The 13,893-nt window shown below is 43.8% G+C and overlaps 1 protein-coding gene across 3 annotated transcripts in view; it reads right to left on the minus strand.

Moving 5' to 3' along the window:
* The window catches only part of stk26 (serine/threonine protein kinase 26), a 55,642-nt gene that overhangs the window by 15,016 nt on the left and 26,733 nt on the right, over window positions 1–13,893 (minus strand). For all 3 annotated transcript variants that reach the window (XM_083640559.1, XM_083640558.1, XM_083640560.1), the window contains exons 2-5: window positions 10,433–10,501; window positions 9,766–9,927; window positions 7,586–7,642; window positions 790–898 (exon numbers count right to left, since the gene is read on the minus strand). In XM_083640559.1, the coding sequence (XP_083496685.1) occupies window positions 790–898; window positions 7,586–7,642; window positions 9,766–9,927; window positions 10,433–10,501 (397 nt within the window). The remainder of the gene's footprint in view (window positions 1–789; window positions 899–7,585; window positions 7,643–9,765; window positions 9,928–10,432; window positions 10,502–13,893) is intronic.

Here is a 13,893-nt window from a genome sequence, read left to right on the forward strand (position 1 = left end):
TGATATCAAGCAGAGTAGAATTTAGCAAATAGATTGGTAGAACTTAGACCTTAGAACTGATTCTCATTCTCTCCCCACCTCCTCCCTCCCCCTGCTCTCTTCTCCCCCACAGCCCCCCCCCCCCCCTTCCCCTCTCCTGCTCTCTCCTCTTGCTCCTTCCCCACCTCCTATACCCTCCAACATCTCCCATTCCCTCCCCACCCCATCACTCTCTCACATTCCCCCTGCTCTTCCCCCTTCTCCTGCTCTCTCCTCTGCTCTCTTCATTTCTATATTTTCTATATTATCAATTGTTCAAATGTTATCTTTATTCTGTATATTCTTGTTACTGTTGTGTCAGCTAGAATTAGCTAGACATACTTTCTGTGAAGCCCTCTGAGACATGCTTGTGAATTAGGGCTATATAAATAAACTTGACTTGACTTTGATATCTCATTTGAATTTTCTAATTGTGCATATACAGTTTGCCATCAACACTGTTAAAGAAAACTGATTCATATAGTTAGCGGTATGATAGACTGCAGTCAGGTTGACTAAAGCAGTTTAGTCCCATTTATATTATGTGGATCTTGAATTAGTCCAATCTGCACATAACAACTGATTCATATAGCAATAGGGTTGACTGATCTTGGGTAGGCTAAAGTAGCTTAGTCCTACCCATACCCAATCTTCTCAGAGTGCAGGAAGGTTTCTTTTCTAACCAGCTGATACCTAATATATATAGTGGCAGGATAGTAAGCAGCAGTGTTTATTGAGGAGACACATTAGTCAGTTTAGTCCTCTCAGTACCTTTGATGTCTCTGTGGATTTTCTTCTCAGAGTGCAGGTAGTCAAGTCCCTTCAGGATCTCCTTCAGCATGGTGGCAATCTGAGACTCGTCAAACGGACCTGCCCGCAGCTGCACACACACACACACACACACACACACACATCATCATCAATATGCTGGAGTGAGCGCAACACACCCTGTTCTGATGCGTTCAGGACACGACACAGCAGATGTGGTGAAGCGTCCATTTTTTTGCTGAATAGAATCTGATACACCCATGTTGAAATCCCACGTAGATTTACTGTAGCGCAAAGAATAACAAATAAAGTTGACGCGACGTCTGTGTGGGGGAAATTATACTATTATTAGGGATGGGACCGATCCGAACCAATATCGTATCGGGTGCCGATACTGACATAATTCACGGATCGGAATCTGATTTTATCAATTCCAGCGCGGGCCGCTGGCCGTAATTTGCCCATGTATAATAGTATCCTTAATAGTATCCTTCTTTGCCTTGTATATTTTCTTAATTTTGTCTGCTTTTTGCAAGGTATATTTAAAAAAAAATCTTTAATTGGCCAAATCTTTGCCTATACTGTATATTCAAGAAAAATATCGGTATCGGATTCATATCGGTATCGGCAGATATCCAAATTCAGGTATTGGAATCGGATCGGAAATGAAAAAATGTGGATCGGTGCATCCATGGCCGTAACTAGCTATGAGCACGGGGAGGTCCGGACCTCCCCTAATATTTCAGAGGATTTTTTTTTTTTTTTTTATAAAACAATCTGCATGGAAAAGCATGAAAAACACGGGATCGCTTTTATTTTGAAACGAAAGGCAGGTCAGGCAGGAAGTCATCTGACGCCGCGTCCGCGGTAACTTGATTCCGAGAGAGCAGCAGCATGGTGGTGAGTGATGACTGTCTGTCTGCCTGGCGAGATAATTGAAGGTGAGCGAGCTGCGAGACAGTGAGCGAGTGAACGACAGACAGTGAGTGACACTGACAGATTTTTTAGCAACAACCAAGAAAGTAAGTGTCTAGTCTGTCTCTTAAGTAATGTTACCTGTGTGACACGTTGGGATGCTACTGGCTAATCATGCATGATGCCAATTGCCAAGCTCCCGAAGTCAGGTATGCAGGTGGCTATATGCATGGTTTCAGTTTCATGACCCAATAAGTAACAAAAAGAGGTGGTGTAAAGTTAAAAACAACATAATATATTTTATTTTATTTTTCAATCGTTCCTATCAGGAATAAATAAATGTCCCTCTGTATGTTTTTTTTTATTATCGATGATGACTTTGTGTGTTGTGTACGGCTTGGGTTGTGTACCTGTGTTTGTAGGTGTCATTTTGATATGAATTTGGCTAAAACAGTTTGTGTTTGTTAGTTACAATTATGTTGACAGGAGAGCTGAGCAGGTGGTGACATGAAAGAGAATATACTGAATAATGACATCACAACAGTATAATCCTAATGTTGATTTAAAATGATATATTACTCTAAATATGGCTAAAAAAGGGGGAAAAAAACCCTCAAATTTTTTTCCGGCGGCGCCCTTGCGGGCGCCACCGAATCCGCCTCCCCTTGCTGGACCTCCCCTATTTCGGAACCCTGGTTACGGCCCTGGGTGCATCCCTAACTATGTAAGGGATAATGTATATTGAGGCGGTGATTACGGGGGAAATAATGACCGACAGGTGGATTGAGCCCGACGCGTAGCGGAGGGCTTAATCGTTCACCTGAAGGTCATTATTTCCCAGTAATCACCGCCTCAATATACATTATCCCGCTTAGAACACGGCCTACAACTAAATCATTCAATAATCTGACAAAAATAATTATTCAAATATATTTTTTAATAGCGTTTTCAACAACAAAGCGGTTTCATTCGTAATTGGCACACAAGACACCACAGCTGCAACTGGTTGGCCTAATTAGTAGTGGCTTGCTGACAAAAGGCTCTTATCAACTGATTAATCCAGGTGTGGCAGAGCAGCAGTCGGTTGTCGAGAAATAATGACCGGTGAATATTGTTGATTGACCAATCAGAATCGAGTATTCAAGAGAGCCGTGTTCTAATATGCATTATACTACTGTATTATGCTATCTAGAGGTCTTCAATATGACGCATTCTTCTAGAGGGGTGCAACGGGACAGGACTCCCACGGGTCCCACGGGTCCCTCGGGACCCAACGCAAATCTCACGGGAGCAGGCGGGCGGCCAAAAAATAAAGAGCGGGTCGTGCGATTTCAGTCTCTCCTCGTTTACTGCCGAGTAAAGTCATGATCGCCTCGGAGATAGACTATCTTTTGAAGTGTGCGGCTGGCCTGCCTGTCAGTCTGTGAGATGCTAGGCAACCCTCGCCCCTCTCTGCTCGGACTCAAGAGGGTTAGGCGAGACAGACAGGGCTGCCTGCATGTGAGGAGAAGCGAGCAGGCAGCAGACTGAAACCAAAAGTGTTTCCTCAACATGAAACGAGGGAATAAAGTTAGAGATGGCTTTTCAGTTACACCCAGAGAGAGACATTCAACTGTTCAAACCCAGCAGAACGGCCTTGCTGGATAAAAAGATTTGACAGATTCGGGATCGCTTCATGACTCAATGAGAGGAAGATCAGGTGAACTCACAATTATATATAATGGGATGGGAGATTCAGCTGACGATGTTTTAGCAGTTTAACCACCATGACTGAGGCAGTATATATACAGTATATAGGACGAATCAGCGTGACGTCACTTGCCACCCAGAAATGCGGAAGCCCCCGGCAGTTGCTAGTATGGGTTGTGCCAAACAAACGTTAATATCTCAAAAACTGTACATCACATCGCTTATATTTTTACATTTTGAGTGAGAGCAGAATTAGCTCAAGAGTTTGATGTATAATATATGCATGTCGTGTTAAAGTTGTGTGAACTGTCGCAGTTTTTAAAATGTAAACAAGAGTTAGCCGGCTAGAGTCAGACCCTCACGTCTCACGCCACTTGGGCTCCATTGCCGTTGCCACCCAGTGACGCGGTTTGTTTACCAAAATGCTGCTCGGCTGATCCCTCATGTATATATATATATCTATATATATATATATAGATATATATATATCCCGCGCACCCCTCTACATTATACTACTGTATTATGCTATTCTATAGGTCTTTAATATTATGCATTACACTACTGTATTATGTGCAAGCACCAACGATATCCAGGATGGATGGGCGTTATGGTTTTTTCCTAGTGGATCAGGGAAATCCTCTCAACCATTCATCCCCCGGAAGTGTGAATTGCTCGTCGCAGAACTATGACGTGCAGCACGCAGGCCTGTGTCTCTAGGTGTCCCCCCTGCCGCCCGGGAGGATGCAGACCTGGTGAGACGAAGGAGAGGCTCGGCCGGGAGAACCACAATGCCTCGACTCTCCACGCACTGATGTTCCGGTCCCTGAGTGCGGAGTAGTTCCACAGCAACGGATTGGGGTTTCTTGGACCCGTCCGCTAGCAACATTGCAGAGGAAGATTAAGTGGTCAGATCCGTGAGTGGCTGCTGCTGCTGGGATACAAGCCGAGGCATAATTAGCCTCGGTTGGGTCACCTGGGCGAGTGTGTATGATGTTGTGAGACCCGAAACAGCCAACGACCCCAGGTTACATCACTGATGATGTATCCCAGTTGCATTTAGAAGATGTAGTGTGTACATATCTCGGGTTAGGGCATATTGCACAGTGAAGCCTGGCCTCCCCCTTGCCAGGTGCATCTATCAGATGTATGATTGCACTATTATGCTATTCTATAGGTCTTTAATATTATGCATTATACTACTGTATTATGCTATTCTATAGGTCTTTAATATCTGTATTATTGTATTGTCTCTTGTTTTATAATGTGAGCTCATCTGTGTGGAAGATTCAGAAACTGCCGTTGAGCACTGCTCTATGTCTGAGACTTGACCCTGACAGATAGTTGAGCACTCCTCTATGTCTGAGACTTGACCCTGACAGATAGTCGGCAGTTTAATTGGTCCTTGTTTGCACAGAAAACGGCTGGATCCTACAGTACCATCCTATTCTGTTATCAGTTCTCAGTTGAATGGGGTGTCTGTCTACAGGTGGTGGGAGAAACGCCCTTGAGAATCTTGCAGAAACTGGTATTTTGACCTGAGGTCCAGCCCGACTCCACTGTGCAGGCAGACTGTTGTCTTTCACTCTTTGAGCCACACACTTGCCTGCGTGAAACATAGTTTGCAAACAAACGGATGGACATTTCTCAACTCTCCAGCCTCTGATCATTCTAACAGAAACTTCTACTAATCGGGAGCTACGGTGGTGCAGTGGTAAGCACTATCGCCTCACAGCTCGAAGGTCGCGGGTTCGATTCCCACCTGGGACGATGTGAACGCTGAAGGAATGCGTGCCCGTCCGCATGTCCTCGAGTGCCCACCGCCCGGGTGGGGTCGTCAAAAAGGGCCTTTCTGTGTGGAGTTTGCATGTTCTCCCCGTGCCTCCCGGGGGTTTCCTTCATATAGGAACCCCCTTCACAAAAACATGCAATATCCTGGTTGCTAATGTGGTTCCCCCTCTGGTCGTTAAGGGCGCCTGTTCAGAGGGAGGGGAACTGGTTGGAATAGCGTGATCCTCCCACATGCTATGTCCTACCGGTGAAGCTTCCTCTGGCAGGTGAAAAGAAGCGGCTGGCTGACTGCCCATGTCTCGGAGGAAGCATGGAGCCAGTCTCGGCTCTCCCCAGATCGGCAGAGGATGGAGTAGCAACCAGGATTGAGAAATCAAGTGAGCACTAATGGGGGATAAAATGGGATAAAAAAAAAAGAAAAAAAAAAAAAGAAACTTCTACTAATCGCCCACTGCTGCTGCCTGCATGGTTTTGTGAAATTGAGAACTAAATATCTTTAGGATGTCAGTTTAGAAAGCTGTTTTAAGATTAGGTTTTTACTGTGGTGTAAATTAGTGTTGGAGTCGAGACCCCCTAACCCGAGACCGAGACAAGACCAAGACCGAGGGCGGGCGAGACCGAGACCAAGACCAAGAGCAGACAAATGCGAGACCATGATCAAGACCATTTACACGCAACCCTTTAACCTTTAGACTATTGCTCTGCTAACAACAAAAATAAATGATTATTTAGGAATTATAGTATAATATAAATGGCTGTACAGTATGTACTCAGTGACAGAATGCAATCCTTTGATCTGAAACACTTTAAAGTCCCTGGAAACCAAAATCCACAAAAACGTTCTAACTATGTTATTTAGGGTCTTATGTTAGTAATTTTGTGCCTCCGAAATTATTATACATTACTTTCAACCCAAAGCCTTAAAATCGACACTTTTCTACAAGATTCTACAAAGTACTTCCTCATTGAAGACAGCAGTGCGCGAGGTGCTAAAACGCAGGAGCTTATGACGTCATAAGCTCTATATAACCTTTGTACACGCGCGCAATCCGCACCCACCCTCCTTTTGTCCGTTCCATAAGTGACAGCGCTCCCTCGCTGTCCGTCTCCCTCCCACTCTGTGTGCCGTCGTGCCTCTCTCTCTCTCTCTCTCTCTCTCTCTCTCTCTCTGTCTCTCTCTCTCTCTCTCTCTCTCTCTCTCTCTCTCTCTCTCTCTACTAGTGACTAGTGAGAGAGAGAGCACAGAGAGAGACACACACAGGCTACACACACACACACACTCGTGCTGTGGACACACAGCATGAGTGCTGTGTAACTCGATCTCTTTCTCCGTTTCCCTCCCCCCCCTCTGTCTCGCGCTCTCTCTCTCTCGGAAAACCTGCTGCAGACGGACACGCCCACACAGTCCGCCGGGGAAATACACTCTAAAAAATAATGATTTTCTCATGAGTTTTGCCACGACTGTCAAACCTAAACTTATATACTTTGCGACGTTCATCATCGTTCAAATTCGGCTGGTGGCTTATTAACATAGGGTCCTGTGATGTGATGAACTCAAAATGCTAAATAATAAAGAAATATTTCTGGTTTCCAGGGACTTTAACTCCATATCAGTGACCTTTCAGAAAGGCTCAACACAGTGGACAGAATGAAGTGTAAAAACACCTTCCTGCTGCTAAATTATGACTCCTCCCCATTGTGGTTTGTAGAAGCAAATCATATGAGTGACGATTTGGATGACATCTCTCCAGCCACCTTGGTGACCTGTGTTGTCTTCCTTTGTGCATGAACGTGAGGGGGAGGGGCTACAGCGTTCAAAACTTGCAAACTGCAAGGTTATTGGTTGCGATTGAAGGAGGGATTTCTACACCCAATCACAGTAAAAAAAATATATATACACAGGCAAGTAATGATGTCACTGCAGTTGTGGTCTCGGCTGGGCTTGAAATAAAATCCAGAGTCCGGCTTGCCCGAGACCAAGACAAGACCGAGACCGATGGAGGGCGAGTCCGAGACCATCAAAATGTGGTCTTCAGACGGGTCTCGAGTATTCCAACACTAGCTCTAATATTATATTCCCAAATGTTGCATTTGTACGTCCGTCCTGCCGGTGTCGCACCTCGCTGTCAGGTGAAAAGAAGCGGCTGGCGACTGCACATGTGCTTTTTTGGAAAGCAGAAACTCTACATCATAAAGACTTTATTTGTACTCGTTATTACATTTGATTCATATTGTTTCTTCCCATATTTTATTATTTTTCCCCACCAACCTGCATCTCTCTACACTCCCCTCAGGGATCAATAGAGTTGATCTTCCGTTATCAAACCCCACAGTTCTGGCTCAGACATGATAACGTTCCATTCAGTCAGATAAATAAATCCTATTGAATCAGTGCTGTAACACTCACCAAGTCCAGCGCTGAACCGCCACCAAGATACTCCATGATGATCCATAGTTTACTGCCCTGAGAGAGAGAGACAGAGAGAGAGAGAGAGAGAGACAGAGAGAGAGAGACAGAGAGAGAGAGAGAGAGAGAGAGAGAGAGAGAGAGAGAGAGAGAGAGAGACAGAGAGAGAGAGAGAGAGAGACAGAGAGAGAGAGTTAGGGTTCCAGTGTTTGAAAGAAAGTTTCCATGCAAATACAATTAAGTATTAGTCTGTTTCTATGAACACTTCAATTAACTCATTGAGTGCCAGCCACTTTTGGAGAACGGACGCTCCCAGTGCCAGAGTTTCAGAGCGTTTTCAGTGATTTCTCGAGGCCCACAGAATATTGTGTGATATTACTATGTAAACACTGAACACGCACAAAGAACGATGAGACTCTATTCTATCATCTGCAAAAAAAAGTTTATTGATCCCATTTTCCGTTCTTTAGTTATGAGCCGGAGAAGATAGCTTGATTCATCCAAAAAAAGTAATTTTTTTCTAGAAGCTGAGATAATTGGCCTTTTGTGAAATTAAACATTTCAAGCACACACTGACTCTGAAGCTAATCTTTTCTAATGTAGTCACACCTCAAAAATAATTTCCTTCAATAAAACAGTTTAGGCCAGGGAATTTTGTTTGGCAGAATAATATTTTTAGCTACAACCAGCAGCGCTGGCCCCTGCGTGCGCTGCTGGTTGCAGCTTCTTGCTGGTCTTGATTTGCTGCTGGTGGGCATCGGATATTCTGGCTTGCGTTTGTCAATCCTGTCCTGCTGCCTGGGTCTGTCTGGGTGTTGCGTGCTGCTCTGCGTGCCCCCCCCCCCCCCCCCGCCCCGCCCCGCCCCGCCTCGCCTCGCCTCAACTGCACACTCCTCCTCCTGTCTGTGGTGGCTCTCTGCTGAGTTTGCTGTGCGCACAGTGAAGGGTGCAGCTTTTTTACAGCGTTCCGCGTGTGTTTGTCACCGGCAACGATGCTTCCAGTTGAGAATAATAACTCCACGGTGTGGATGTGCGGATGTGCTGTCGCAACCGACACAGAGCGGCTCAATTGTGGGAGCAGATTGGCTGCTGCAGGCACAGCTGCAGTAACGTGCTTCAGCATATCGATGCATACGGATGCGATGCGATTTCCGTTTCCATAACGACTTCTTCTTTGTTTTTTCCTTGCCTTTCTGTTATGTGGAGAGCACTGTCGCCACCTAAGGGTTCTGTAAAATAGGTTATAGACCTCCAATAGCTACAATAGTTGTACCAGAGATGTATCAGGGATTGATCCACGTCCCACCGTCAAAAAACGCAATTGACGACAACCGTCGTCATTGGCACTCTACGTCAGTATTTGAATTGACGACAGCTGTCGTCATTGGCATTCAATGAGTTAAAAGCTGTTACATTAAACATTTTAAACATCAATATGAAACAGGACTGGAGCACTGGACCAAATCAATTTCCCCTTGCGAGATCATAAAGTTGATCTGAATCTGAAGACGATTGTTCTACTCGATCTAGTCAGTGTTTCCGTCTGTCTGTCTGTCTGTCTGTCTCACATTCTGTTTCGCTCCGCGGATCAGTTTCGAATCTAGCCCGCCCCCAGCGTTTTCCAATAAATTAGAATGTAACCGAGCCAATCGGGGACCTGCGCCGTAATTGACAACATAAGCGGCCAATCGGTAATGCCGTCTCCCGAAGCAACAAGCGGTAACATTAACATTAGTAGAGTAAACACAGCCATACAGTAAGTGCAGTTCTTGCAGAAACAGACTCAGTAACAACACATGGACAAGAACAATGCACTAGCTGAGTTTCACAGCAGAAAAGACGTTTTTCACCGTTCTTCCGAGTGGATTTGGATTGGATTGGGCAATGCTGATTGGCTGAAGGAGTTGTCTGTCAAGACAAGTACTCCCGCCCACTAAAATCACTGTGGAAGGCTGGAAGTCCAGACTGATATGCAGAGCGAAACAAAAAGATCACGTGATCAGGATGGTTTTCCCAGGCTCACACACACACACACACACACACACACACACACACACACACACACACACACACACACACACACACACACACACACACACACACACACACACACTCCCTCCCTCCCTCCCTCCCTCCTGAGAGGCTTTTCACCTTCAGATAGGACCTGAGAGGCTCCTCACCTTCAGATAGGAACCGTAGTACTTGGTGATGTAGGGACTGTCACACTGACTCAGCACTGTGATCTCCTGCTGGATGTCCTCGATCTCGTCCTCGGCCTCCTCCAGGTCGATGGTCTTAATGGCAACAACACTCTGAGTCCGGTTATCAATACCTTTAAAGACCTGCGGGGGGCGCAAGAGAAAAGACAAGCCAAGAGAAAGGAAGAAAATAGAAGATAAGAGACAAACGTCACGGACGTCAATGCAAATGTGAATTTGTCTTTCATACATGACACTCTTATACAATATTTCAATGGTTTTTACACACTGTCAACCAGATGTGATCACATAAAAGAAATATGGAAAGTTAAAGACAAACAAGAAAATTACCTTCCGCACGCACGCACACGCACGCACGCACACACACACACACACACACACACACACACACGACTATGACACACAGACACACTTTCATGCAACATCAAGTATAATTTGGAAATACAAACCCATACAAGGATATGATATTCTCATGCCATTGGTTTGATTTCAACACACACACACACACACACACACACACACACACACACACACACACACACACACACACACACACACACATACACACACCGTTGCAGTAAGTTTCATTCCAAAATGAGATATCCAGCGAGAACACAAACAAACAAACCTCTCCAAAGGATCCCTTCCCAATCCGATCCAACTTGGTGAACAACTCCTCTGGATCAACATGAGAACTCTGAAGAGGAGAGAGGAGCCAAAATTACTAAATCATTTCCAATAAGTTTTTTTTTGCTAAGTAAATTTGCACATCATTTAGTGCCATAAACATTAAACATAACATAAGAAGTATTTTTTTTTTTAGGTAGGTGAAAAAATTTAGGAAATGTGTCCCTGTCCCTTTTAGACTAGTATTTATTAAAAAAGGTAGTGTATAAGTAGTTAGTGTATAAGTAGTATTATATATATATATATATATATATATATATATATATATATATATATATATATATATATATATATATATATATATATATATACACACACAAACAATTCACAATATTTTGGGGAAATATGTCTCTTATTTTATACACAGGATCTCTGTTGGAGCCTGGCTGATTGCACTGAAGCCATGTAATAATGCGTAATGTGTGATAACAGCAATATGTGTGATAACAGTAATAAAACAAACATATCATTCAGTTTATGACACATTACGTGTTTGTTTTATTGTTTTATTTCACGCCCGGCTCTGACGAGGTCGAGGTGGTGTCACTTTCTGGCATTTCGGTTAGTGGCTTCAATCAGGAAATTGAACTGACTCGATAACAGGTACAGTAGACTATATACAGTTGATATTCATTTGTAGGCTAAAGACCATGGCACACCAATCAAACATTCAACAACAAACAGACAAACACACATGTTTGCATGGTGTGCCATGGCCGTCTGTCCTTGTTTTGGAGATGTTTGGAGATGTTTGGTCAGATGCCACATGTTCGATCCTTTAGCCCATGGGACATCACTCAAACATGATCTAATGGTTGATTGGTGTGCCATGGGCTTGATCAGACCATAACAAACCAGGCTGCAGAGCAATCAAAACCAGACACAAACAAAACTGTTATTCTGCTGTAGTAGTCACAAATGACCATCACAGTTTCATAAGCTCTCCATCCAAATTATAGTATCGTCACTTTGTAATGACATTTTTTAATTGGTGTTTACATCCTAGCAATGCCATCGCTATAAAGATATAAAGATTAGAATAGGAGCTAGCTCTGGCAATCGATCACTAAAGAAACAGCTATGGTACATACAGTATACCGAGAGAATATTGCACCAGGTTACCATCTTATCTATAACAGAATTTACAAAGTTCTTTACAAAAAGGCATGAAAGCAAAGGCAATACACATTCCAAAGAAAAGGTGGTTAAATAACAATAATAATACAGTACCACCAATAATACTACATGGGCAAAGCCAGAAATGATAGAGAACTGACGACTGTTTGTGACATTTCCAGACTCTTTGACACTTACTTCCTCCCTGCCAAGGCCTTGCAACATTACAGCCATGTTGTTACCACTGAGACACACACACACACACACACACACACACACACACACACACACACACACACACACACACACACACACACACACACACACTAAGGCATAAAACGGAGAAGGAAACCAGCATGGCAGTTAAAGATAACAGGAACTGAACACACACAGCTGAACCACACAGACACACACACAGACACACACACACACACACACACACACACACACACACACACACACACACACACGTTGGTTGTCGTATTTATGGGCTTTCCAACACTCATTTCCTAACCTCTGTCTGGCATCAGCAGCAGGTTAGTTAGGTTGAGGCTCAGATCATCACCACACAGGCGTTTGTGATTCATAACCATGAGTTACCGTCAATATGACTTCAGTTCTTAGTAAATGGCGTCATGTTTAGAGACTAACCCACTGACCCAGTAATGGTGGCTATCCCATAACATCATGCTAACGCTGACAGTATGGTCGGGTTGGGACAAAATATTGAAATGTCAATATAACGATAGTGATCCTCTTGTGATACATGATCGATACACTAGTGCTGCATCGTAATACCACATCGTGACATTTATCCTGAAATGTGCATTTTATTTTGCCTTCATTTGTGTTTTTGTTTTTAGTTTTCTGTCAACTTAATTAGCACAGATTGAAAAGATTTTAGTGAGGCCTTATTTTGTAATCTTCCTTTAAACGTTTTCTTCACGTGGAGTCATCAGTGTGTGTTAAAGAGGCACTATGCAGTTTGCACTTTGTTGTACATGTCAATTCTGTGAATAAATACATACCGGTAATTAAAAATGTTTGCCTTTTTAGGGCTATTTGTGATGTATCAGACATACGCTCAATTTCTTGCAATGTATCGATTATCACAGAATCGCTGTATCGTGATACCATCGTTATCGAGGAGCCAGGTATCGAGATAGTATCGTATCGTGAGTTACTCTGCAATTCCCACCCCTACATTATAGTAGAACTGAAAAGCGAACTTATGTGAACAAATGTGTGTTACTGTGTAGTTACTGTGCAGTTACTGTGCAGTTACTGGTAGGGGTCCCCCGATCTGGCTAAGCCACGATCCGATTCCGATTCCTGGGGTCACGATCCGATTCCAGAATCGATTCTCGATTCCAACGATTCTCGATTCCAACGATTCTCGATTCCAGAATCCTGAATCGATTGTCAATTATGTAGTTTTATATTGCAATAACACACAAAGGTAAATATAAGACAAAAAATTACAAATGTATTAATGCTGAACTTCAAATTCAACTTCTGTATTACAGTCAGGGCCTAAATTCATTTTGCAAACTAGGGGGGAATTCCCCCCTTATGTTCTTCAGATAAGATGGATTTATAGGCTGGGGAGGATCTGTAGACTTTGAGAAGGATTTATAGATTTTGGGGGGAATACATTAACCAGAGTTCTTAAGTGCAAGAGGTGGTGGCACCGTGGCAGTACAGTACACAAATGACATGAACATTTGGACACTTATTCAGCCGGTATCTTGTATGTTGCGTTCAGGTGCACTGTATTTTTTTTTTTTTTTTTAACGATTTTAACTCATTGAGTGCCATGGACGAGTATGTTCGTCAATTGGTTTAGTAACGTAGAGTGCCAAGGACGAGTATGTTCGTCAATTGCGTTTTTTGACGGTGGGACGTGCATCAAAGCCAGATCCATCTCCTGTGAAAGTATGGTGGCTGTTGAATGTGTAAAAGCTATTTTAGGGACCCATTAGGTGGCGACAGTGCTCTCCAGATTAGAGAAAGGCGAGGAAAAAAGAGAGAAGAAGTAATGGGGAAACGGAAATCGCATCGATATGCGTGAAGCATAACGTTAGCTGTGCCTGTGAACAGCAGTCATCTGCTGCCACAATTGAGCCCCATCCGTGTCCGCTGCGATAGCCCCTCCATATGATTTAGTTGCCGACACCAGCCTCTTTCTGAAAAGTTACATTATTCTCAGCTGGGAGCGGGCAACAGGCTGTGAAAAAGCGGGGTGCAGCGGACTTTTCAGTGCAGAGCAAACGCACTCGCAGCAGA

Source organism: Poromitra crassiceps (genome assembly GCF_964638095.1).
Source record: "Poromitra crassiceps genome assembly, chromosome: 7".
Classification (NCBI taxonomy): domain Eukaryota; kingdom Metazoa; phylum Chordata; class Actinopteri; order Beryciformes; family Melamphaidae; genus Poromitra; species Poromitra crassiceps.